Source organism: Topomyia yanbarensis, chromosome 2, assembly GCF_030247195.1.
Source record: "Topomyia yanbarensis strain Yona2022 chromosome 2, ASM3024719v1, whole genome shotgun sequence".
Taxonomy (NCBI): Eukaryota; Metazoa; Arthropoda; class Insecta; order Diptera; family Culicidae; genus Topomyia; species Topomyia yanbarensis.
In genome coordinates, this window is record NC_080671.1 from 346,069,319 (window position 1) to 346,096,842 (window position 27,524).

The 27,524-nt window shown below is 34.9% G+C and overlaps 2 protein-coding genes across 17 annotated transcripts in view; one reads left to right on the top strand and one right to left on the bottom strand.

Moving 5' to 3' along the window:
* LOC131684155 (uncharacterized) overlaps positions 1-27,524 on the bottom strand; it is a 527,188-nt gene that overhangs the window by 401,834 nt on the left and 97,830 nt on the right. The window lies entirely within an intron of this gene.
* On the top strand, positions 1,029-26,223 carry LOC131684158 (zinc finger protein 502-like). Of its 2 annotated transcripts, XR_009304626.1 has the most exons (3): positions 1,029-1,232; positions 24,787-25,973; positions 26,045-26,223. XR_009304626.1 is itself a non-coding variant. In XM_058966776.1 (2 exons), exon 2 carries the CDS (start codon positions 24,827-24,829, stop codon positions 25,901-25,903), a length of 1,077 nt encoding a protein of 358 aa, XP_058822759.1. In that variant the 5' UTR covers positions 1,029-1,232; positions 24,787-24,826; the 3' UTR covers positions 25,904-26,223. The 2 variants fall into 2 exon arrangements, 1 of the variants encoding a protein (XP_058822759.1); XM_058966776.1 differs by having other exon boundaries at positions 24,787-26,223.

Genomic DNA, 27,524 nt, shown 5'->3' on the forward strand with positions numbered 1-27,524 from the left:
GTTCCCATTTTTTTTTAACTGACTTTGTTATACTCTTTTTACTGTAACTTACGGTGGACAACTCTATTCTTCTATTTTTTAATTTGACGTATTCACAAAAGACATACCTTTCTATTGGTGAAGACAGATTTAAAATCGATTATGTAACGGCTGAGATATGACCGGTCAAAGTAAGCGTTGCCATTTTTTTAGACCCCCTTGGTAGTCCGCGTAACTTTTTACCCCCTTGGTATTCCGAGTGTTAAATACTAAATATCTCAGATTGCTTTATTGAATATAGGAATATTACAGATTCAGAAAACTACCAGATCGGTTCTCTTGTATCCAATTATTGCAGATTTTTTATATTTCAATTTTCTGACAGTTAAAAATCCCCCATTATATAAATTTGTGACGACGGTTGGATTGTGTAGGTAGACTAATGAGTTGAACAGTCATCTTTGGCGCATTCATCTAACGTCCTTGTTTTGCTGGTAAAACGTGCATGTGCTGCACCAATAATGAATGTTACCTAAGTATTGTTCATATACAATGGAAGTGCGTATTTTCCCAAAAGGACACATTGGGCGTAAGCCATGGGCCGCCCTCCTCTAGGTAAACGGTTTGCAGGTTTTAGATGTTATGTTAAAACGCACGAAAAGATGAGCCATTGAAATTCAAACCAAACAAATGGTTGTGTTTTGAAATATAAGCGCTTGCCATTTTAGCGAATTTACACAGCTTTCGATCCCTCTAATGTAATGTAACAACCAATATTGTAGCTAAATGGATGAATTATGATATCAGAATTGTTCGCACAGCAGATAAATTACGTTATATTTAGTTTAAAGTTTAGAAAGGCGAACCAAATCTCTCGGTTGGCCGCAACATTTAAACCCCTGTTTGATAAAAATTTGACTACAGATTTTAAAATATGATTATGGACGTGGGCGAACCGAATAAACATTTTTTTATTGGGACCTATTATCTGGTCACCCTAGAGCTATCTAATAGTTTCGTTAAAATCCGTTAGTTGACAAAAAGATAGCTGTTGCCACTGCCACAACCCGACGCCATTGTGCAGCACAAAAGCAATGACAATTGGTGATAAGTGATACAAGTTTTAACCACTGGTTTTCATTTAAACGCGTGTCTGTTATTTTACATGAATTCTACTGTTTTACACTTTCGCATGTTTGTATGTTAATTCGATTCTGAAATCAGTGAATTATTTATTCAAAGTATAGAAAACAGTAAGTAAATGTTTTGCTGACAGCGGATTTATATGTTGAAAAGTTTCGGTATTTGAAATTAAACGGTAGAGTTACGATTGCTTCTTGCATACTTTAGATTGATGTGGCAGTGTAGTGGCCACAGTCTTTTGATGCCCAAAAACGTTGGTTGCGATACAGTTATCACTGAATTGGAGGCCCCGAAACGTGGGTGTTGCGCAGTTGTCACGACCTCAGAGGCACACAAACCACTGTCTTAGAGGCATGGCTGGAGATTGAAGCAATTATCGAAAATGAAATAAGCAGCGTTTTGTATACCTTGTACTAGACATTCATAAAAACACGATCTAGCATACGAAAAACCTGCTGTTTTCGTTTCCGTTCCTCTCTAAAACATTGGTGGCAACATATATGCCACTAAGGTACGCAAACATTTTCCTCTGAAATTATAGATGAGCGTGTTTATGATCGGAATGTCTTCTAAAAGGTCCTAACTATTCAACTGATATATGTTTTACCAAAAAAAGCACAATTTTTAAAAAATAATGTCAGAACAATGTGGTACTGTAAATTTTCGGTACACAGCGATGCAACTGGATGCACAAAATCAGTAATAATATTTTTGTAGGTTGATAAAAAGGATTATTTTACATGTCCAATGTTGTATTTCTTCGAAAAACAAACTCGAAATGTCATATTACTGTACTAAAGTGACTCTATATACGAGATTTAGAGTGTGCGGCATCTCACCTGACACACCATCTTTCTCGAAATTACCCTACAAAATTTTTAAAGTGCAAAAAATTTCCATTAGATTTTAGTCGATCCGATTTTTATTGCGTAATTCACTCAAAATCTCTTTAATTCTAAATTTAACACGCAAATGTATGTCAAAACGTTAAAAATCACAAATCAGTAATGTGTAACGATACAATAAATAGAAGGATAATAAATTTTTATTTGTTTTTCAAATAACTTTGAATTTCATACCTAAAACACTAAAATATTCCAATCGATACCAATTACAATGTCTGAAAGAACAAAATATATTTTATTTTCAGAAAAATATAAAAAAAAATCATAGCGACATAAAAAATTTACTTATTTGCTGTATAACATCGTAATGCGTTAACCTGCATACATATTCACTAATCGATTTCACGCTTCCATTTCTTGTCAAAGTTTATTATTTAGCAAATCAAAATCTAAAATACCTAAAGATACAGATATTTTTTTAACTGAACAACTAACTTTGAATTCAATGCGATGATCTACATATTTTTATCAATGTAAGCCAGAAGTTATGGAAAATTTCTTGAAAACGAATTTAATCCCTACTTTTACACTAAATATATTCCACATATTATCCACAATTTAAATCTATGTATTTTAAAAAAATAAAAAATACAATGCCATTTGGTTGCACACTCTCAAAAATGGAATAGTGATGCCTGTGTAACATGTTGCAAATTTTTTGGGATGATTGAAAGCTGCATTTTCAAGCTCAAATCTTATCGTAACTCAAAAATTTACCCGTAAAAGCGATTTATTTTTTTTTGGAAATGACTGCAGATTTCAATGTCTTCTGCACTCCTATGACATTTCGTCGTTGTTGTGCTATCTTATAACAAACGCAATTTTTAAGGCAAACTGAGTTACAAATTTTGCTTGCACATATCGAAACTTTGGTGATGAGATATTGTGAGTCTATTGCTTCAAATCACTAATTTGGGATTGCCCAAATTATTTTGAAGTTTTAAATGATTTTTTGCGTAAAACTGTCTGAGAAAAACAATGGCATAAAAATTTCAAAATAAGAAATAATGTATTGTGTGTAAAATGCAGTATTTGAATAAAAGTTCATATTTGACGCTATATTTGTATAGAAAATTTACCACGAACAATTATGACACGTCAAACAAATTTTGTCAACACTAATACACACCTATAACACATGTGAGAGCGACTTTTCTTTACATTTTTAGCAAAAACTCACAATATAGTCAACCGATTCTCGCAATAATTGAGAAATTCATACAGAATAGCTAGAAACATCAACTGTCTTCTACGATGTGTTACAAGTTTCAAGGTATTAATTCTAAAACTTTCAAAATGCTTTTTCTCGAAATATCATTTAACGCTTGTCACAAGATAGCACAACAATGACGATTTTGCATCAAAAGTGCGAACGAGATTTTGGAAATTTCAAAGTATCCCCCAATGTTCTGAATGAGGACATAGCTTCGTGTATTCCCGTATAAATAAATACCTTTTCAGAAACGTTTTGAACTATTTCCAAACTATTCAAAGAATACTCGCCATATTAGGAATACTACTGATATATTCCATCATCATAATTCAACTATTAAACTACCATACTAATTGAACGGCTGGTGTCCAAAAGGGGCTAACCCACCTTTTGCATTTGTTACAGTCAATGGAAAAAAATCCGCATTTCCAAATTAGCATTGTTACATTTCTTAGAAAAGAAATGAATAGAATTCGCTCAAACTTTGAAAACTTTTTCCGAGAAAAGTGAAGGTGCTAGCCGATTTATAGGTGTAATCAAACTTCATGAAACTCAGCTGGAGACACTTAATCACAAAAACATCAATAAGAGCCAACAAATACTTTTGTTTACTATTTTTCAGTTTGTGACCACGGTGCGGCGTCTCACCCGCACATGCGGCATCTCTCCCTCTGACCTTTTTTGTAAAATGTTCATGCAAATTTGATGATTTTTTTTTCATTACAAAAACCATTTCACAATATTTTAGAAACTTGTCGCAATTGATAAAAATGATTTCATCAATTATTGAATGGTTTACTTTGATGCAGGATCGATTTTTAAAAATGTGCGGCATCTCTCCCCCAAATTACCCTATAGCGATGGTTTCAATTGCCCAAATTTGCCTTGTGCTGAGAACGCTTCAATTGAAGCTTCAATGCCAGAAATATTGGATAGTTCAATGGACGTTTCGTTTGAGTACTCCGAATTCTACTCGTAAATTAGCGAGGATTACAATCAGAGTTTATGCATTGGACAGATAGTTGATATCACGGATTTTTTGTCACACATATTAGAGGAGAGAGGGTTACAATGAAACACATTTTTTCTTCAATTTAATTTTGATGATAATACTTGTTATTGCGCCACCCTGTTGTTAACTAATACATATATTTTTTCCAGCTGGTAAAATACACGCGAAATAACATTTTTTGGATAATAAACAGTCGGTGGTAAAATGTATCAGTGTGCCCCATGGGTAGGAACTATGAAACACGATGTCGTCTATAGTGAAATATTCTACTTATAAATTTTATTCTTTTATTTTGACGAAGAATGATCCTAATGCTTTGAATTAAAATTATTGAGGCGAAAATCGTTGGTTTACGAAAGAATCCATTATATCATCGCGTAACATCGAACCACCATATATGCATATTAGCTGCAATCCTGAAATAAGAGACAATTTCTACAAAACTTGCCCAAATTTACTAATTTTGCACTATATGAGTAGTATTTACTGCGGAAAATCGGAACCCATTCACATTTTGAGACAGACCACAAAAACAAACAAAAAATCACTGTTCCCCATATGCCATCGTTCCACAGTTACCCAATGGATCTATTCATGAAAATTGTGAAATTACACAGAACCATGAGAAGTTACCAAAAAAACTTTGTTCGCGGCAAATGTTGAGCAAAATATTTGCTATTTAGACTTATTTTAATTTAATTTAATGAATGGTAACTCATAAAGGTGGAATAATGTTTTTCATTGCAAATTTACTCTGGCTATCACAAAACAAACAAATATCCATTAAAAGAGATAGAGTTAACAGATCTCTTCCAAAATATAGCAACACGTGTAAAGAATTAGAAATCGTGAAACATGAGGGAATGAGACGATTCTGATCTTGCATTATGATTATATTGCGAATGTTTCATAGTTCCTGCTGATCCACTGTTACCCTCTCTCCCCTACTGTGTAACTACAACTGACACTGAGTTGTACTGAAAACCCCAATATACATTTTTCATAATCAATGAACTAATAGCATATTTATTTGCGAAACAATACGACATGTAATTTCAAGAATGTTCGTGTCTCAAAGCAGTCCAGGGGCACTTTTAATACAAACTGGCTTTTTGATGAATTTAAATACTTATTCTGGAAGTTTGAACCATTCCTTTGTCATGGTATTGTTTTGTGTAGGACTCATAAACCCATATCTCCAGAACGAGACTTCCGAACGAAACAATTCTCAAGTGATAAGGATGGGTGGAAAGAGACTGCATTGTAATCGACTGAATGTACGGCTTTTGTGCCATCGACAATAATAAAATTGCCAACATAGCCTAGACACTTGACACTCTTTTCCAGATATTTCAATGCAAATGAATACTATTTACAGGTGGCCTTATCTCAGTTTACTATTTCCAATTACGCGTTAAAATACTGGACCTGAAAATTCTTTTCTGCAGAAAAATAATTTTACAGATATCTGTGACCAAAAAGACATCTTTTAATTCCAAAACAAATTCCTGATTTCTAGATTTCCTGATGACTGATTAAGGCCTATCAATAAAGTAGAAACGCCAGATAATCCTAAAAACGCCGTCAAGAAAAGAAGAACGAAAACGTGCTCTTTGCAATGGGATTTTCACAAACATTTCAGAATATTCTGAAACAATGGTTTTGGAATTCGTGAAATTCGTTTTATTCATTTACTTTATTCAAATAACTTTAAATTTTATTCTATATACTCATTTTTCAGTTCATTCATTTCATGGATTATATTCGTTATTTTGTTCAGTCATTCACTTTGTTCATTTCACCTAGAACAATAATTAAACACAATATAATTTCTTCTATTAATTCTATTACTTTTTAATTTTCATTTTAATAATTCAACTGCTTAAAAACAAACAAAATTTAAAAAAAATGATAAAATTTATAGACAGAAAACATTTTTATTGTGATAAAAATTCTTCATTTTGTTTATTTTATTCATTCCTGTTGTTATCCTGTTATTTATGAACAACAATGTTTTCAAATAACTATAACTTTGGGGTTAAACAAGGGGGTACCTAGCATCCAAAAGGGGGTAACTCACAATTCACACGTCCTTATCTTTCGTTTTAGAGTTATAGTGTCTTTGTCAAAGTTGTTGTGTGACATCTAGCGGTTTATTTTATCATTTCATATTAGCTCGGAATTCGGTCGCTTGGACGACGCTGTTATCAACTTTGCATTGAAACGAGATAGAAAGATGGTGTCTGTGGTAAAGTTGTATGTCAGGTGATTATAAATATATCTTCTAAAGATACCAACTTTGTAGGTCCTACAAGTTTTGAAATATGGCGCATTTTTGAAAGCATAATCTGTAAGTAAATGTTTCAACTAAATCCTTCTCTATCTCGAAAGATACATGACCTACAAAGTTTGCATCTTCGGAAGATATGTTTAAAATGATAGGACCTATAACTTCCTCGAAGATATCATATCTAGCTCTTTTAAAAAGTTGATAATAGCGCCACCCTAGCGACTGAACTCCGAACTAGTATGATTCAACCAAATAAAGCGCTATGTGCCATACTGCAACTTTTTCGAAGACACCGTAACTCTATAACGAAAGATAATAATTGATTCCACGTTTTGTCTTTCTCCTATAGAAAGGCTATGTAATCACTCTGAAACCCGATGTTTTATCCAAGGCTAGGGAAGGCTGAGTCTCTTATGCCATTCGACTCAGTTCGTCGAGTTAGACAAATGTCTGTGTGTGTGCGTGTGTATGTATGTATATGACCAAAAATACGCACATCGGTTACTCGGAGATGGTTGAACCGATTTTTTTCAAACTTCGTCTCATTTACTTCAGACTTCCGGTTCCGGAGTTACAGGTTGAAAAGTGGGATCACGCATGTATTTCCCATATAAATCAGCATGGTGTATAAAAGATTCAGAACTTCATAAAATGTATTCGAAAATGTTTGGATTTATAGTTTCAGCTGACTGAGGCCCAATCAAATCCATGTTGACCACACTGGACAAATTCCGCGGAACCGGAAGCTGCGGTAAAGTGGTTAGGTGGTAAATTGAATTCACATCTGCTTCTCAGAAATGTATAACTCGATTTTTACAAATTTAGTTTCAAATGAAAGCTACAACATCCCTATTGAATGCTATTGAATTTCCTTTTAATTGGAGTTCTGGTTTCTGTGTTACGAGTTGAAGTATGCGGCCACATGCGAAATTCCTCTATAAACCGTTATAATCAATATATGTATGAATAATGCAAAAATAATTAAAATGAATTACAAATTGCTTCAAATTGTTGGCCGATACTTTTATACCATTCGACTCACTTCGTTGAGTTCGGGAAACGTGTGTATGCGTATGTGTGTATGTCTGTGTATATGTATGTAACCAACAATTGCGCATCGGTTACTCGGAGATGACCGAACCGATTTTCTCAAAACAAGTCTCAAATGGAAGGTATAATATGCAGTTGGGTGTAGTATTCACCCCCCCCCCCCCCCCCCCCCTTTCATTTTCATCAACCCTCCCTCTCGCGCTCGCATTAGGGCATTGCAAAAAACAATCATTTTTGAAATCTCAAAGGCCTCCTATTGTGACAAATGGCAAAGTAAGCCCAGATGCCAAATTCCATATCATTTGGACAATTTTAGACCTTCGCCTACTTTGCTTGAAGTTTTTGATATTGGTACTATGGAAAAATACAATGTGTTCATCATTTATACGATCACCCTCATTTTTCAGATTAACTTTGTTTCTAATCAAGCAAACTGCGCCAAATTTGTAGCGATTGTTTTGAGACTTAATCAACGATGTTTCTCGAAATTTAGAAGCCCTGGTGCATTTTGTTCATTTTTTATGCCAATTTGAGTGAAAAATGTTCCCCCATTTATCTGTTCACCCTACTTTTTCAGAATATTTTTTTTTCATTCATTATTTTCGAAGTTCAAGAAAGCAATCATATTATTCAACGACAAGCTCAGAGCCAGAAGTATAGAGAAGCTTAATGATTAAATGCCGAAACGAATGAAACTGGTACTCAAAAATGATGGGAATTCGATAGACTACTACATGTGGTGTTAATTATTCATTACTGAATAATTACTTGAATAAAGCTTTTTCTAGGAAGCGTAAGTATAAATGCAGGAATATTTTTTTTCACTTAAACTGTCATAACTAACAAATAAAACGCACCATGGTTTCCATATTTTAAGAAACATCGTTGATTAAGTTCAAAATTAACTCAGAAAATTTGGTACTGTACCAAATGTTTGAATGAAAAAAAGTTATTCTGAGAAGTAGGGCGAACGGATAAATGTGGGACACATTTTTCATTTAAATTGGCATAACAGACGAACAAGGCGTACTAGAATTTCCAAACCTAGAAACATCGTTGAACAAGCTTTAAAACAAACTTATTAGTCATGGGTGCGTTTCGACTTCGTCTCTTCAGAAACCGACACTATTTTTTTGTCGGTATAGATTAGCGCCACTTTGTGTTTCAATCGAACGACTGGTCTGGTTTGTGAAAGTACCCATTATTTTACGATGTTTTCATTAAAAATATGAAAATATCTCCATATTTTTATTAGGAAGCGTCTTTGTATAAACACAAATTCAGGGAGAATTTTTAATTCCGCATCCAATGACCTATTTTGTCGTTGTTGTGCTATCTCAAGATGAACACCATTTTTGGGTAAACTGAGTTAGATATGCCACATTACTTGTCTAAAAAATCTCTACAAGGTGGCGTTTTCAGAATTTTGACATTCTGCTTGGTTATTGAGATATTGCGAGAAACGTGTTAAGATTTTTTTAATTCTTTGCTTCAAATTACTGTGTCCGGGCAGGGCCGCCGAGAGGGGGTGGGGACGGGGTGTTTCCCCCGGGCCCGAAGTTTTGAAGGGGGTCCGGATTTTAACGAAAACTAAAATCTTGGTCAATACTTTAAAAAAAAATCGATATCTTGTGTATGATTTTAAAAACTACTACATATTGGATATCAAATATATGTATTTGTACCCTATTTGAAGATCAGACCAAGGCGGGCATAGCGTAGTTGGTACATCGACTGCCATGTACGCAGCTCATCTGGGTTCGATTCCTAACCTCGCACATAGGAATAGAGATTTTTTTTAAAGAAAATGTTCTAACTTGAATGAAGAAGTGAATGGCCCTAAGATTAAAATTTCCATTATCAAAAAAAAAGACTTGCTAGGGGTAAAAAATTAATGATTTGACTAGAAGTCATGAGGTTGTCTTCAAATTTCGTCAATATGAAATCGATTTTTTGATTTATTGTCATGTCTTCGCAACTGCTCGGTAATTATCAAAAGTAATTAGAAAGAAAAAGAAAACTTCTCAACCTTCTATTTAGGGTTGCCACACCGGTTTTTTGAGGCAAATTCCGGGTTTTTGTTCATGTAATTCGGATTTCGCCCGGATAAATCTAGTGGATTATTTTGCAATTTTACAATTTTTTCTTCATCAGGAACTCTCAGCATCATTTTATAAATCGTCTAGCACACAGTCATCATAAACATCATTCTTGGGTTGCAGACCCTGATCAATGAGTAGGGCCCCTCTCGGTGTTGGCCAATATATTTAAAAAGAGCTCCCCACCATTTGGGTTCAGATTCACTTTACCCCACACGACCTTCATTTCAATGGATCAACGGATTATATGCTCCTCACAAAGATTCTTGAAAGACACTGAAGTGTGATTTTACGCCCTGCCTTTGTTTACTGTAGAGCAGAGCACAGTTCGCTTGGGTTATCCTTCACATCCTTGCAGATATTCAAGGATGTGAAGTACTGCCCCCACTATATCAATAAAACTCTTCACAAATGCAAAAAATACTCCTAAATGCTCTACCACAACATTACACTCTGCGGTGAATTATTTAGCTTTTATGAATGTTTTCGAAACCAGCATAGCGTAAAATCCAACTACAACCCTTATTTGTAATTTGATCCATGTTTCGCTATTTTCCCCATTTTTACATGGATTTTCAAAAATGTTGTTAAAATTTCGTTGATCAATTTTTTCAGCACTTTAAAAAGCACTGTTTTGAGGGAGCTTAGCGGAATGTTATATTAAACACTTTTCTTTTTTGATATCTTTCGCATATTGATACAAACACTGATGAAGGCATATTGATACAAACACTGATGAAGGTTGCAAGTCGTGGTATATCTGTAATTTCAACATTCTGCTTTTTTATCTATTTCCATTGTCACCATATTTTATTTTATCCTGCTTTTAACGCTGTTTATTTTTGCATTTTTATCCATACCACTTACCTTAATTTATAGTCATTGCTGAGTTTTTCCATTTTATTTGCAATTTTTCCATTCTATTATATTTTTTCTGTTGTTTCATATTATAATACCCTACCTTTTCATTTGTTTCTTTTGTCATTCCATCAAACTTTTAAAATTAGTCTATTATTTTCTTTTTTCTCTATATATTTTTTTACATTTTTCCTTTTTTAAATTCATTCCAAAATGTCTCATTGTCCCTTTATCTACATTTCTCGTATTTTAGTATATGTTTTCTAGTTTTTAGCTTTCCGTTTTCCGTAGTTTTATTTTTTCTCATTGCTAATTTATTATATTTTTTTTATTTTTTACACATGTTTCTTAATATTTCTTTTGTTTATTTTTGTTATTCTTCATTTTTCCATATTGTGGTATTTTGAAAGTGCTTTTTTCTGTTGGCCATTTTCCAATAGGTTTGTTTTTTCATTTGATTTATTTTTATAGAAAACATTCGATTTTTTTTGCCATTATGCGCATTTTTTCTTCGTTTTAGATTTAGGCTGTTGTTTAAATTTCTGTCAAGTTTCATTTCTAATGTTGTTTTCCATTCTTTAAATAATTTAATCTATTTTTTCAATTTCTTCTTGTTATTTTTTCAATTTTGTGTGTTTCTATGATATACTATTTTAGTTTTATACTATTTTTTGTTTTCCATTTTGTCCGTTTTTGTTCAATTCATTTTTTTTTTAATTTCTTCATGTTCATTTTATTTTATGCATTCTTAACGCTCTATTCACTTTTTCTATTGCTTTAAATATTTCTTGTTTTTTATGTTGAATATATTTTATTATTTTCGAGCTTTTACGTTTTATGACATCTGCCGATTTTTTTATAATTTTCACCATTTGTTCAACAATTTTCGATTTCTTTAATCTTTGCAATTTGATTGTCTAGTTTCCTGTTTTCTTTTATCGATTATTACAAGTTTTGTTTTCGGTTTTGTTTTCGATTATACATTTTTTTGGGTTTCGATTATTACATTTTGCGATTTTTAGTTTTTCTGTACACACTTTCAATATAAAGTTTTCCCTTTATTTTATTTTTTGTACAATTGAACAAAGGGAATTTTTGAATTGTTTTTGTTTAGATAATGTTTATCATTTTTGCAATTATGTACTACATTTTTAATCTTTCCATTTCATTACTTTTACTAATAGGGGAGCCCGGGGCTAGTTGGCGGTTGGGGTAAGATGGCGGAAACCCCTTTTCTCCGTTTCTATTAGACATAAAGCGTTGACTCTCGTTGTGTACCTCAAGTAATGTGAATCAAATCATCCGATGTGTTTTTGTTGCAAAACATTTTGTTTTGTTGAAATTGTGGGCGATATTGTGTTTTCGAGCATACCAAGTAAATTTTCTAAATTTTAAATATTTTGCGGTATTTAGGGTGATTTTCAATCTATTTCCTGAATGATTATATTTTTCGATAGCGCGTGAAAAGAGCTTTCAGTATACGTATAGATATTACATCTATCCACAAACAAAAGTTACTTTTTAATTAGTTTTTAATAAAATATGCGGTTGGGGTAAGTTGGCGGTGTTGCACGCGGGGAAAGTTGGCGGTACTATTTACAGTGCAAAAAAGTCGTAAAAAACTTTATTTCTGGAATTCACTCCAAAGTAAGAAAATCTTACTGTTATGTATCTCGCCAATGTTGGAGACATTTATTCCGGCCAATTGCACAAAAAGTTTCGAAAATTTGCTTTTGAATAAGGAATAAGCATCAAAGTCAAAATGCCGGGGTATTGAAACCGAAATATAATAGCAAATGTCGGTTAATATACAGTTTTCTCGAAAAGACATTCAGCGCGTTCCAAAAGGATCCTTGAGGTAATTGAATCTCCATTTGATTGCTCCTGTGTTCTATTTTGCAAGATTTACCTACATCAATGCGGTAAAAATTGAAAACTGAAAACACCGCCAACTAGCCCCGGTCTCCCCTACTATTGACGAAAAATTCCTCTTCAAAGTCACCAAAACGTACGAAGACGTATTCAAAATACTATAGAGTATTAACAGCCCTCCGTTTTTACCGCCATTGGCACTACAAACAACTAGAGCAAAAACTGATAACAATATCATTTCAGTGTAATATAGGTACATAATATCAGTAAGTACAACGGATTTAAAACTTTAACTTTGTGATGCACGGGCAATATACAGTAGACCTCTCCACATTTTGAAAAAGTTTTGAAATATACATCGTTCCAAATTAGTAGTATTTTTTCTTGGTTTTGGTATTCTTTTCTAAATAAAAATCCAGTTAACAAATTTTCTATTGCGATTAGAGCTATGTTCCATGTAGGGCCTATTGAATCAGAGTGTAAGTGATCTTCCTATGGTAACATAGCAAAACACGATTTTTGATTGGAGACACCTCTAAATCATGTCCAAATTAAGCCATTATTGGCGAAAGTTCTTAAATTCACACCTAAAACAAAAATTTGAGCTGACCGATGTATATTTCAAAACTTTTTCAAAATGTAGAGAGGTCTAATATACAGTGGTGGGGGCCCGTACGTTGGACCCCCCGGGCCCGTATTTTCTATCTACGGCCCTGTGTCTGGGGATTGGCTCAAGTTATCTTGATGTATAAGATATTTTTATGCGTAAAACTATCTGAGAAACACAATGGTCTAATTATTTTGAAAACAAGAATACACGAATTGTGAGAAAAATGCAGTTTAATTCTCAAACTGGAAATATAACACCTATGGCAACACTGTAACCAAAAATAACTATTTTTTCTAGATTCCCTGACTAATTTCCTGCAAAATGCATCTCACCGATTGTTTATAGACCAAATAAAGCCATAGATATGAATTAAAGTTAATAATTGATGATTTAATTGTATGGAAAATTTTCCATGCACGTTTATAACATGCCATACAAATTTTGTCATCAATACACATCTATGATACGTGTGAGTGCGACTTTTGTTTACATTTATAGTAAAAACTCGCAATATAGTCAACCGATCTTCGTAATATTTGAGAGATTAATACAGAATAGATTGAAGTATCAATTGTCTTTCTTGAGTTGTTTACACCATTTATAAGTTTCAAGATAGCTCTTTCTCTTATGATCGAGATCGTTTGAAAAATGGCAGAGTTAACATTTTTTTTCCAAATTATAAACTTGCTCGCATAAACTTTTAAGGGGACAGTCTCATACAAAATTTTCAAAAAATAGATTATTTTCTCGATTACGTATACCTTCAAAAGTATGTATGAGAACTTTGAGCTTGAAATTGATAAAAAACGGAAGATATAATTATAGCATCTTATAGTGCGAGACAATACCTCACTAACCCCTTAAGAGTTCATGCAAGCCATTTTTGAACCGATTTTGATTATAGTTACTATATTCATAGTTAGGCGGAGACACTGAGCGGAGCCAATTGGACATGTCAAATGCCGGAGCCAATCGAGCATGACGTCACATAACATATTCTTTTTGGATGTATATGGAAAAGGTATTGTGATTATGGTTATAATTATTTCACTCTTTCCTTGTGTTATCGAGTGCAGAGAAACGAAAAGAACAAAAAGTTTTTCTGTAACACCAAGGGATATTCGCACAAGTATGAAACCATATCATCATATCTTCGAATTGGTTTTTCTATTCGTACATGTAAAGTTCCTACTCACGCGACAATGAAATTATTAAACTAGAGCTTGAACATTTGCATGGGATGCCAGTGTTTTTTTTTTTTCTCCTGAAATAAGAGCAGCCAGTTTTCCAGCCTTTGTATCCGCCTAACTCTTAACATAGTAACTCTAATTTTAATGATAAATAGGTCATTGGAATCGAGATTAAATGCTCCCTTTAAAATGTTATTAGAATAAAGACGCTTCTTTAGAAGAATGTTGAGTGATTTTTATAATTTCCATAGAAGTATCGCAAAATTATGGTTGTTTTTCATATTGTTAAACCAAAACCGCAAAGTATCTTTGATAAAAGAACATAACATAGCATACCGTTGGAAAGGTCATTTCTTATTCTTTTCAAAATACCCAGAAAATTTAAAATGGGTTGAAAGTTGACAGCATAGAAATTTATTTAACGTCGAAAGTACCGATAAATAATTTTTTTACCATAAATCAGGATTTTGAGGGTATACAACATTTTTCAACATGTTTATCATTTTTGCAATTATTAATTGTCATTGTCTTGTGTTGCATTTGGCGAGATCTACAACCTATACTAGCTCACTGGAATAGTACAAAAGCACTGTAGCACCGTGTAACTTTGTATAAAATTCGACTGGCAGCAGCAGTGATGTTCAGTTGGTTTTTGCTTAATAACTTTTTTCGCAAGCGTCTGATCGTTTTGCAGTCTCCAAGACTTTGTTTCCTAGGAAGATTTTATATGAAAATTTTGCATCGTCTTATTTTTATGAGGAAATGGGCGGCTCTTGGAAGCATCATTTTGTAAAAATCGATTTTCCCATGCGAAATCCCATTTAAATTTGAAACCGTGGGAGCAAATATAGTTTCACCGATAGATTTTTGAATTTGCATAGTTATTTTATGACCCAAATGGAACCTAGAAAGTAGCTGGGAGCAAAATTTTATTTTTTCATGTAACTATTTCCCACTCTAATGGTTATTCTATCGTTGAACGAACCATATTGGGCATGGGTTTTAAACGTTTGATCAAATTGTTGGCATATGGTACACATTAGTGCGGGATGGCGGAAATTGCTCTATCCAACGGCTTGAAGTGAGTAGAATAATAAAAACAAGGCAAAATTGGCACATTACCCTGTCACAGTTTGGCTTTTCTCTTGTTGATCGAATGAGGTGAAATATCGCTTGTTTCTGTTCGTGAATGGAAAAATTTCAAACTCTATCTGTGACTAGCTTTCCTCTGCAACCAGCTTTAAAGCATTCCTGTGCTCAATAGCTGTTTTTTTTTTTAAATTATCGCGCTAGTTAATTTCAACCGAAAGATTTGAATATTTTTTGTTCTTTGATCGAATTTCCTTAATCGAATCAAATTGAATCTGTCTGACATTTCGGATTAAATATGACGTATTCAAATTCAAGCATGTGTGTTCGAAATCATGTTAAATCTCGTACACAACCTTATAGTGTTATATAAAATGGTAAACTATTTTTAATGCTTGTTCTACAAACATTTCGATATTTGACAGAGCAGAAATTTCACACTGTCATCTCTGCCCACAGTCGTTTATATAAATCGTATCTAACCAAAAAATAACACGTCAAAATCAATATATTATCTATACACTTGTAAGGATGCGGTAAAAATCGTTATTATAAACATTTTCCTTAACGGAAAATTCCGTGATTCGTCTACAATACAAACATACATTATAATTTGATTCAATTGTTTACCTACTTAAACTTTAGAAAATGCAATGCTACTATACAATGCAACTATGAAATACGACTTTACAACTGAACATTTTTCATTAGGTATACAAACTATATTGTGTTAAACTTACCCGTTTGAGTGAAACCTGTACCAGTATGTATGTTGTTGGTTAACTTTGCATACTTAGAATTTACCTATCCGACCAGCTACAAAAGCCGTAATCCTTCGAGTGTCCTCATCATTCGCAGCTAGTCCATGTGAAGAAACTGTCGCAGAGTTAACATAATTTAGTTTTGTTTTCAAATATTTCCAGATTGTTGTGTTGTGTTGCATAGTGTTTAAGTGCGTATCATCATCGCCATGAGTTCGTTCGGAGATAACTCTCCGTTCTGGGGAAGCTCACCATACCTATACCCCAAGTCCACCGCACAGTGGCCCACCACCGTTGATGAATCGTTGCAGTACAATCAGTATCAAATCCGGGAAGAAAGTGAATATATGGGGCTGAAAGCGGACACATCCGTCGAGATCGTTGAAGCAGATTCCACCATCGGCGAGAATGCAACAGGCTATTACGATCCTTATCAACAATACTCGGCACATGGTGGCATGCTTCCCGGCTACATGCCACCGTCGTTCATGGCACAGCCTACCTTTCCGAACAGCAGCAATTATCTGTTTCCGGATAATGGGTCGCTTCTGTTTTCAAACCGTCAGCAGTCCCCGGACGGAGGCTACTCATCACCCGGCATCGCCGGATCCGAATTTTATTCTGCATATCGTGCGCAATCACAGGCTCACACTGCTCCTTTGCAACCATACCACCCTAATGTGATGCAACCAGCTGAACCGTTGGTAGTTAAGTATGAGATTTTGGATATACCAGTCAAAGAAGAGACATTAGACGTTAACAAACAGGATGAGACAACGTATACACAACCACAGTCGAATTTCGAGGTTGTGAAAGTGGATTTGTCGAATTTCGATGCAGCAAAATTGAATGCGAAAAAAGTTATCGTTCACGAGAACATTCTGATCACCCCAGCGTCAAAGCCAAGCTTAGGAAACTTTGTTGTGAACAAATCTGAACAAAATAGTGATTCGTACGGTGAAGTGAACGAACCGATACAGTTTCACATCCAACCGATTCTACAACAGCAACCAAATGTACCGCAAACCGAACACCAAGTGCCGCAGTTGCCGGATCAGCAGAAACAACAACAACAACCACAGGAAAAAAATCCACGAAAACGTCCACGGGAAACGTCATCAAAATCAGAAAAGTCATCGATAATCCCGACTACGGTATCGGCCGTGCCTAGGACTCCTGTCGTACTCGACGCACGCAAACGCCGCTCCGCTCGACCCAGCATGGTCGTAGCCAGTCCGTATTCATGCGAAGATTGTGGTAACTACTTCGCCCGTCAGTGTGGTCTTACCCAGCACCGCAAATGGATCCATTCGGAGGATCGCCTCATCCCGTGTGAAAAGTGCGGCAAAAAGTTTCTCTCGGAAGACGAGCTGGCCAAGCACATGGTGCGCCACGAGCAGGAGGATAAACCGTACAAATGTGCCGTGTGCCCGAAGCAGTTCTGTCACAAGAACGATCTGCGGCGACACATGTTTCGCCATAACAACAGTGCCCCGTTTTCGTGCCAGGAGTGCAACAAAAGCTTCATTCGGAAGGATCATTTGGTGGGGCACTTGCTAGCCCATGAGCGCCGCAGTAAGAAGAGACAGACGCGAGGTGTTGAGTGAAGGTCGTGGTGGTGGTATGTTTTCGAAAATGTGCGGTTTATAATTCAATTGGATATAAGATATTGTAAGAGACGCCTGATTAGGATCACTGAATCGTGTTTAAGAACCATCTATTTAATCTGTTTTCCAGTCGCTATTTACACCATCCGTGAATTGTGACATACATTATATTTGGACATCAATGAACCTCGTACTTAGATATCCCCAACCGGAATTTCTCGAACTGTTTCTAATCGCATGCAGTGAATACAGTGAAAAAAGTTTGAAGTTTTTTATAGTTGTCGTATACAGTGATCAAACTAGTGTTTTTATCTGAACGTAGGAATGTTAAGTTATAAGTGCATGCGGATATACTAAATGGAACGCAATAATGTGTTTATTTGAATCTAATGATTGATGTGAACAAACTAGGATTAGATATACTGAAGTGAAATACGTAATTTTTAATTATTTTATTTTGAATGACAAACGACTTAATGTATTCCACCATAAGAACGAAAAGTTTTATAAAAATAAAAAAAAAGAAAATGTGCATGAAAAAATATTACTTCTCAATTTTTATTTCGAAACAATCCATCAATCAACAAACAATTCCACTTTCTAATTACAGTGCCAACTCAAGGAATCTTAAGGGAAGCACTCCATTTACAACTTTCAACAAATCGATTTTTTTACTATATGAAAATATCATCCTGAAGTTTGAAAGTCGTACTGAGAATAATGTCGGAATAATCGTTCAGGTTGTGTTGCGCCTCTCGTGCGGTGCTTCTCGACGCACGTCTCCTCGACACCATACAAGTATAACACGGTGTGCCTAAAACCATTATTAACTAAAAAAATGACCATAAATTTTGCATACGGCATTCGAAAGATACAGTATCCAAGCATCTTCACAGTGAATTTCAAAATGATCCATCGAGAGATTCGAGAGAAATGGCGATTTAAAGTTTTACGACAAGTTTCATAAGGCTACTAGCAAACACCCACGGGTTTGGTCCTATCATTATAAACAAAAAATATTTGTCTACTTATTTGGTACTTGGCATTCGAAAGATATAGTAATCAAGTATATCCGCTGCAAGTTTGAAAATATTTCAATGACGGAATCGAAAGTTATAACGATTTGAATGCGGTATGCGGTCATAGATGGGTTTTCTACTAGATTTCAAACATGAAGCCATGTTCGTCCATTGACTATTTAAATCGTTTATGCGTGTCGCTGTTTTAAAGAAAAACCTTACAATTTAATTGCACAAATAAAATGCCCAAAAGGCGTTATTTATATGCTGCGATGAAAAAATATGAAAATAGGGTTGTCTACCTATCGTTAACTATAACGTGTAAATTAATAAAAATGAATAAAAGTTGGAATGCTTACTTAAAAAGGCCATATCTCAGTAGTTTGTTGACTGACTCCAATTGTTTTATCATTACTTAACTGGTAGACGTTTTGTCAACAATTTTCCTTCAGAAGAATATAAAATAGAGTTGTCTACTTCAAATAATAGACAATATAAATGATCTCAACTATATGTATTATCATTATTTAGCCAATATTTTTTTATTAAAAACGATGACATATCGATTTCTGGTTCAATGCAGCGACGTAAACCAAAAGTCATAGAAAATAAAATCATAAATTCAATATATACATATAAAAATGTGAAGGTATTTGCTGATTCAGATCAATTTATGTTATGGTACGGTTTTTGTTGAAAATTAAATACATTCGTGATTTGCTGGTAGGATTGGCAGATGTCAAAAACTGGTCAAAGGAGATGTTATCAATACAAATGCATCTGTTCACATCTCTAACTATTGTCAGTTTTATTGTCTAAATGAATTTAACAAGAGAATTTGACATTCAGATGCTTTTTAGTTCGACAATGGACCAACTAGCGGAGGTCCAACTAAAAAGCGTTAAAAATATTCAACCAGCGAATCACGATTGTGTTAGTTTCAACATTTCATGCATCCACAATTTGTAGTATACAGCAATTACAATCAACTAGAGAATAAAAATGGACATGTCGTCATTTTTAATACAAAAATATTCACTAAATAATGATAATATATATAGTTCAATTATATTGTCTATCATTTGAGGTAGACAACTCTATTTTATATTCTTCTGAACGAAAATTATTGATAAAACGTTCACCAGTTAATTAATAGAAAAAACAATTAGAGTCAGTCAACAAACTACCACAGAGAACAGACGTCCATCTTCAGCATTCAACTTGTGTAAAATCTCTAACGGTTTCGAAGATAGTTGGGATATCTAAACCAGGTGCGCTACTGTCGTCATGTCTTTTGTGGCTGAGTTCGACAGAATTGACAGCGGTTATTCCTCTACCCAGTCAAACTAGTCCGGAACCGGTTCGGTCTTCCAGCATGAATTCCAGCTCAAATGCATCAACCGATAGAGACGGAATCGGTTGTTTTCTTTCTTGAATCCTGTTCCATACTGAATCCATTCAGGATTTCGAACCGGTTCCGGAATGGATTTGACGGATAGTTGGGATAGGTTGGTGTGGCGGCGCTAGTGTTTATCGTATATTAATTCAAATCTTTACACACGTTTTTGCCTTTCTCAATAGAAAGGTATTGCAATTGCTCTGAAAACCGACTTTTTAACGGAGGCCCGGAGGGCCGAGTGACATATACCATTCGATTCAGTTCGTCGAGTTCGGCAAATGTCTGTGTGTGTATGTATGTGTGTATGTATGTATGTGTGTGTATGTGTGTGTGTATGTGACCAAAAATGTCACTCATTTTTCTCAGAGATGGCTGAACCGATTTTGACAAACTTAGTCTCAAATGAAAGGTGCAACGTTCCCATAGGCTGCTATTGAATTTCTAATGGATCCGACTTCCGGTTCCGGAATTACAGGGTGATAAGTACGAACACGCAGAAAATGTCGATTTTAATAAATTCTGCAATGAATGTATAAAGGTGAAAATTTTTCCAAAATATGACCACAACTGCTTCGATTTGTAGTATTAGGTCACTAACATCCATTCAAAGTCTATTTGGCCACATTGGCCACCATCCTCGGTTCCGGAAGCCCCGGCGGAAGTATCTGAATTCAGAATAACAGTCACATCGGTTTCTCGGAGATGGCTAGACCGATTCGACTAAACTTGGCCTCAAATGAAAGGTATTGCGTCCCCGTAAATGGCTATTTAATTTCATCCCGATCCGACTTCCGGTTCCGGAGTTACAGGTTGTGGCGTGCGATCACATAGCAAATTGTGATTCAAACCGATACTCCGATGAAAGCAAAAAAGGTAAAAATTTCGCTAAAATGTCTCTCAAACAACTTAAATTTGCTGTTCTAGGTCACCGACGGCCAACCAAACTTTCGTTAACTACATTGACCACCATAGACGGTTCCGGAAGTGCCCGGGAAAAGCGGCCATCTTTCAAAATTTACGAACTCACATCAGTTTCCCTGAAATGGTTGGGCCGATTTTCACAAACTTAGTTCCAAATGATAGCTATAATATCCCCACAGATGTCTATAAAATTTCGTACGGATCGCTTATATGGGTCCGGAAATATAGACTAAATCGTCCGGTCACATATGAAATTCCCATATAAGCCAGAACTCAAATTTTTTTTTCAAAGGGGGGACCCTATGAAATTTCAGAAATCGAATTCGTATTTTTGATGCCAAACATCTTTAAAATTCATGAAACGTCGAGATTTTATGTTATCTCGAAATTTTTTTTTTTGTAAAGATCGACTTTTTGGGACTTTGCCGATTTCGCACCTTTTTTCAGTTCAATATTACCGTGGCTGTTTTTTTTTCAAAATTTTAGAACTCGAACTCTTTTAATGAATATAAACAAAGCACACATTCTCGTGATTCATAATTGAGAAAGGCACAATTGCACCGCTAGGTGGATTAAAATAGGTTTTTAAATATTTTGTTCGATCATGGATGTCTGTTCTCTGTGAAACCTCTGAGATGGCCTTTTTAAGTAAACATTCCAAATATTATTCATTTTTTTTTTAATTTACGCGTTATAGTTAACGTTAGGTAGACAACCCTATTTTCATATTTTTACGGCGCAGCGTATAAATAACACCTTTTGGGCTTTACATTTGTATATTTAAATGGTAACGGTTTTCTTTAAAACAGCGACACGAGAAACCGGCCGACCGCAAAATATGACCATCGTCGATTCGAACGAAACTTTGCAGGTGTGTTCGCTGTATGAATCTCCATGATATTCTCTGGCAATTTTTGATACAACAGTAATTGTTCAAAAGGGCGTAAACGTTTCTACGTGTATGAACTTCAATTTTTTTTTGTTCGATTACTGTATTTTATACAGCAAAACTATCTGAGAACAAGTTACAGGGAATGAATACTTCTTTCTGAAAAAATATACACTGAAAAAATGTTGTGTCATTTTTCAAAAAAAAACAAAAATTTATGATAAAAATTTAAATTGCGAAAAAACCCATTTTTTTAAAAAAATTTATATTTTGTTACCAAAAACCTAAAGAGAAAAGAAACATTTTGAATGTGATTGCATGATGGAGAAAAAATCGGTAAAAAAGTTTTCCCAACAATAACTTCGTACATGTTTTTATATTTCATACTAATAGACATACAAAATTGTAATTCTATTACAGAATATAATTCTAAGCACCATTTAAATTTAAAATGCATTTAACAAAAATCTTCCAAAATGCGATAGTTTTCGAGATATTTGAAATTTTGCTACTTCAAAAACAATTAATTCGTGTAATTATGCTCTTTTTAAAAGTTCGCGTTACCCCATCAAAAAATGTCAAAAATTTAATATTTATCGTTTTAAAGACGTAAAAGCAACCTTTTTAGTGTATTTGGATCATGGAGAAGCTTTCAATAAAAAAGTTTTCCTAACATCAACTTTTGACATTTTTTTATAATTCTTACTATTTGCAGTCAAAAATACAATTTTCTTTTTGAATATGATTCTAAATGCCATTTCAAATCGAAATGCTCTCAACAAAAATTTTCTAAAATGTGGTAGTTCTCGAGATATTTTAACTTTTGTTTTAACAACACAAATATTTTGTTTTATTACGACCTTTTCATAAGTTAGTCGCGTTTCTCCATCAACAATAATAGGTTTTTCAAAAGGCCCGTAAACTTTCCTGCAACTTTTTCTTTGACATCAAGGCGATATTGTGAAACATTTTAAAGTTACATGAAAACAACCAACATATGATTCAGCTATATAGTTTAATCAACAGATCCTATGGTTGAAATATATTTTGGTTGCTTTCATGTAACTTTCAAATGGTTTATCTTGATGTCAAAGAGAAAGTTGCAGGAAAGTTTACGGGCGTTTTGAAAAACCTATTATTGTTGATGGAGAAACGCGAGTAACTCATGAAAAGGTCGTAATAAAACAAAATAATTGTGTTGTTAAAACAAAAGTTAAAATATCTCGAGAACTACTACATTTAAGAAAATTTTTGTTAAGAGCATTTCGATTTAAAATGGCGTTAGGAATCACATTCAAAAAGAAAATTGTATTTTCGACTGCAAATAGTAAGAATTATAAAAAAATGTCAAAAGTTGTTGTTAGGAAAACTTTTTTATTGAAAGCTTCTCCAGGATCCAAATACACTAAAAAAGTTGCTCTTACGTCTTTAAAACGATAAACATTAAATTTTTGACATTTATTGATGGGGTAACGCGAATAACTTTTAAAAAGTGCATAATTACACGAATTAATTGTTTTTGAAGGAGCAAAATTTCAAATATCTCGAAAACTATCGCATTTTGGAAGATTTTTGTTAAATGCATTTTGATTTTAAATGGTGCTTAGGATTATATTCTGTAATAGAATTACAATTTTGTATGTCTATTAGTATGAAATTTAAAAACATGTACGAAGTTATTGTTAGGAAAACTTTTTTACCGATTTTTTCTCCATCATGTTTCTTTTCTCTTTAGGTTTTTGGTAACAAAATATAAAAATTTTTAAAAAAAATGGGTTTTTTCGCAATTTAAATTTTTATCATAATTTTTTGTTTTTTTTGAAAAATGACAACATTTTTTTCAGTGTATATTTTTTCGGACAGAAGTATTCATTCCCTGTAACTTGTTCTCAGACAGTTTTGCTGTATAAAATACAGTTATCGAACAAAAAAAATGAAATTCATACACGTAGAAACGTTTACGCCCTTTTGAAAAGTTGCTCTTGAGTCAAAATAATCTTATTACCTGTGGAAAATATTTAGTCTTGCATGACGGTAAAACGTGTAAAGTTTCATTGGAATCTAAGATGGTCGGTCACGATTTTAAAGATTTTCGGACGGATCTTCATGGAATTCCTCTAAAGTCGCACATAAAACATCCTCGATCTGAGAACTTGGTATTTACAGGATATTTGATGTTTATTTGAAATCTATAGTTCTTGATGAAAAAACGCTTTTAATCCACCTTTTAACAGTGTGATGAGACATTTTATATTTCGAACAAACTAGCACCATTGCGAGAAATTTCGAAAGTCAAATGAAATCAAAGCTAAAGAGAAAAAATGCCCTCCAACATAGGCGGACATTCGGCTTATTACTAATGCTTTGTGAATAAAATATTTAAGTTCTTCATTCAAAGCATTATTAATGGAAAAACTCAATTCCCTCAAGGGACTATATATGTTGTGCTAGGCAAAAATCCAAAAAATGCGTATATTTGAAGTACATATCCTTAATAGCTTTTATTCAAATTTTCATGGTGATCTGAGAACTGGAACTGAAATAGCAGTTCTTGATAACACGTTACCTCAATGCTATTATTTCATTATCGATTTTTTTAAAAGTGACCCTGCAGTGAGCAACATATTTTGGATACCGTTGGACTCACAATAGCTAGTTATTGAACAAATGATTTTGATTCAGCATTATTGCTAATCCTAATACTAAAAAAAAACAAATTAGAAAGCTCTCAATACCTGATTTTTTAGGGAAATTCGTCACCATTACTGAGTGCACTCAGAACTTGTACTGCGTTTTTCTCTAAACAACATTCTTTGCAGTAGCCGAAAATGAAACTCGAACAAATGATTTTCTATCACTCTGAATTTTTTTTCGTTGCAGTACAATCAGTATCAAAGCCGGAAAGAAAGTGAATACATACATGGATCCGAAAGCGGACACATCCGTCGAGATCGTTGAAGCAGATTCCACCATCGGCGATAATGAAACAGGCTATCACGATCCTTATCAACAGTATCCGGCACATGGTGGCATGCAGTCCGGCCGCCAGCTGTCCCCGGACGGAGGCTACTCATCACCCGGCGTCGCCGGATCCGAATTTCATTCTGTATATCATGCACAATCGCAGGCTTACACTGCTCCTTTGCAACCATACCAGCCTAATGTGATGCAACCAGCCGAACCGTTGGTAGTTAAGTATGAGGTTTTGGATATACCAGTCAAGGAAGAAAAATTAAACGTTAACAAACAGGATGAGACAACGTATACACAACCACAGTCGAATTTCGATGCAGAAAAAGTGAATTCGAGAAAAGTTATCGTTTCCATTCCAATCACCTCAGCGTCAAAACTAAGCCTAGGACACATTGTTGTGAACAAATCTGAACAAAATATTGATTCCAACATCCAACAACAGCAACCAAATGTACCGCAAACTGAACATCAAGTGCCGCAGTTGCCGGATCAGCAAAAACCACAAGAAAAAAATCCACGGGAAACGTCAAAATATGAAAAGTCATCAATAATTCCGCCTACCGTATCGGCCGTTCCTAGATCTCCCGTCGTACTCGACGCACGCAAACGCCGCTCCGCTAGACCCAGCCTGGTTGCAGCCAGTCCGTATTCATGCGAAGACTGCGGTAACTACTTCGCTAGTCAGTGTGGTCTTGGCCAGCACCGGATGTGGATCCACTCGGAGGACCGCCTCGTCCCGTGTGAAAAGTGCGGCAAAAAGTTTCTCTCGGAAGACGAGCTAACCAAGCACATGGTGCGCCACGAACAGCAGGACAAACCGTACAAATGTACCGTGTGCCCGAAGCAGTTCTGGTCCAAGAACGATCTGCGGCGACACATGTTTCGCCATGACAACAGTGCCCCGTTTTCGTGCCAGGAGTGCAACAGAAGGTTCATTCGGAAGGATCATTTGGTGAGGCACTTGCTATCCCATGAGCGCCGCGGTAGGAAGAGACAGACGCGAGGTGTTGGGTCTATCGAGTGAAGGTCGTGGTGGTGGTGGTGGTATGTTTTCGAAAGTGTGCGGTTTATAACTCAATTGGATATAAGATATTGTAAGAGACGCCTAATTAGAATCAAATCACTGAAACGTTTTCAAGACCCATCTATTCAATCTGTTTTCCAGCCGCTATTTACACCATCTGTGAGTTCTGACATACATTATATCTGGACATCAATGTAAACGAACAAAGTAGGATCAGATATACTGAAGTGCAATACGTAAAATTTATTTTGAATATTTTATTTCGAATGACAAACGACCTTAAATATGTATTCCGCCGTAAGAGTTTTATAAAAATAAATACAAAGAAAGTATGTATTAAAAAAGATTTGTTCTTAATTTTTATTCCGAAACAATCCATGTAATTTCCACTCTCTAATTACAGTATCAATTCAAGGAATTTAAATGCGCTCCCATGAATGTAAATGTAAGCATGATTCTAATAAATTTTACAAAATGTCCCAGGTGTGCAAACCTACTTTTTGTCAATCGAGCTTTTCTAGCAGATTTCTTTCGATTCTTTTCTGAAACAGTTGAAAGTTATGATGTTTTCTTCCCATTTTCATTTTAATGACATAAAAGTAAAATTATATCGGGAGAATATATATTGATTTTTCCTAAATCATATCAAAATACTAATTACACACACTCTACAGCAAGCACGTAAAACTGATTTCGGCAAGTATTTTAAATCAAAATCTGACACAATCGAAAAAAAAATATCTGGAAAATCTGACAGACCTTATCTTACGGAAAGAAGGCAGACGGTATGGGGTGGGCATAGCGTAGTTGGTAGATCGATTGCCTTTTACGCAGCGCACCTGGGTTCGAGTTCCGACACCGCACATAAGGTTAGAAATTTTTCATAAGAGATTTTTCTAACCCGAAGAGGAGAATGACCTTAAGGTTAAAACCTCTGTAATCGAAATAAAAGAGGCAGATGGTATCACATGATTAGAAAATCTGGTAAACTGTATCTTACGATGGTGGTAGGCCTTGTACGCTAATAGAGCAAATCCTTCACAGATACTGTTTACCCCTATTCCAACTTCTTCTTCCAACTTTGATCCATCAGTGAAGATTTTGTGGTGATTTTGGTATTTGCGGTTGGCGCCAGTGTGGGGACCAGACCTTCCCAGTTTCTGCAGGTGAGTTCAAAGCCATTGAATATTTTTGAGTGTATTAAGGCTCGACTCACATTTAGAGTCGTCTTTTTGTTGTACTTGGTGTGGTGGGAGCATATGGTGCGGACTAGTCTTTTCCTGCTTTCGCAATCCTTTTTTATTTGCTTAATTCCGAGAATTTTCGGTTCCTTGCGAAATGGTATCGTTGCGCCGGCGAGTTTCACGGGTCGGTCGAAAGGAACGTGGTGGGAGTTGCAGCAGTGTGCAATAGCGCAATATTGAAACCGGTTGCTTCGGCCCACCGGCTTACAATTTTATCGTGGTTCTAACTTTTGTTTTTCCGATCGTCACCAAAATGATATCGTCAGCGTATATGAATACCTATAAATATTCATTTCGGTAAAGCACCGAATAGAGTATTCATGCTTACGAGAAAAAGGGTGACTGCTAAACACAGATCCTTGCGGGACCTCATTGGC

What these genes read in the sequence shown, in the direction of transcription:
- LOC131684158 (XM_058966776.1), top strand. Translation starts at nt 24,827, where the DNA reads ATGGATCCGAAAGCGGACACATCCGTCGAGATCGTTGAAGCAGATTCC.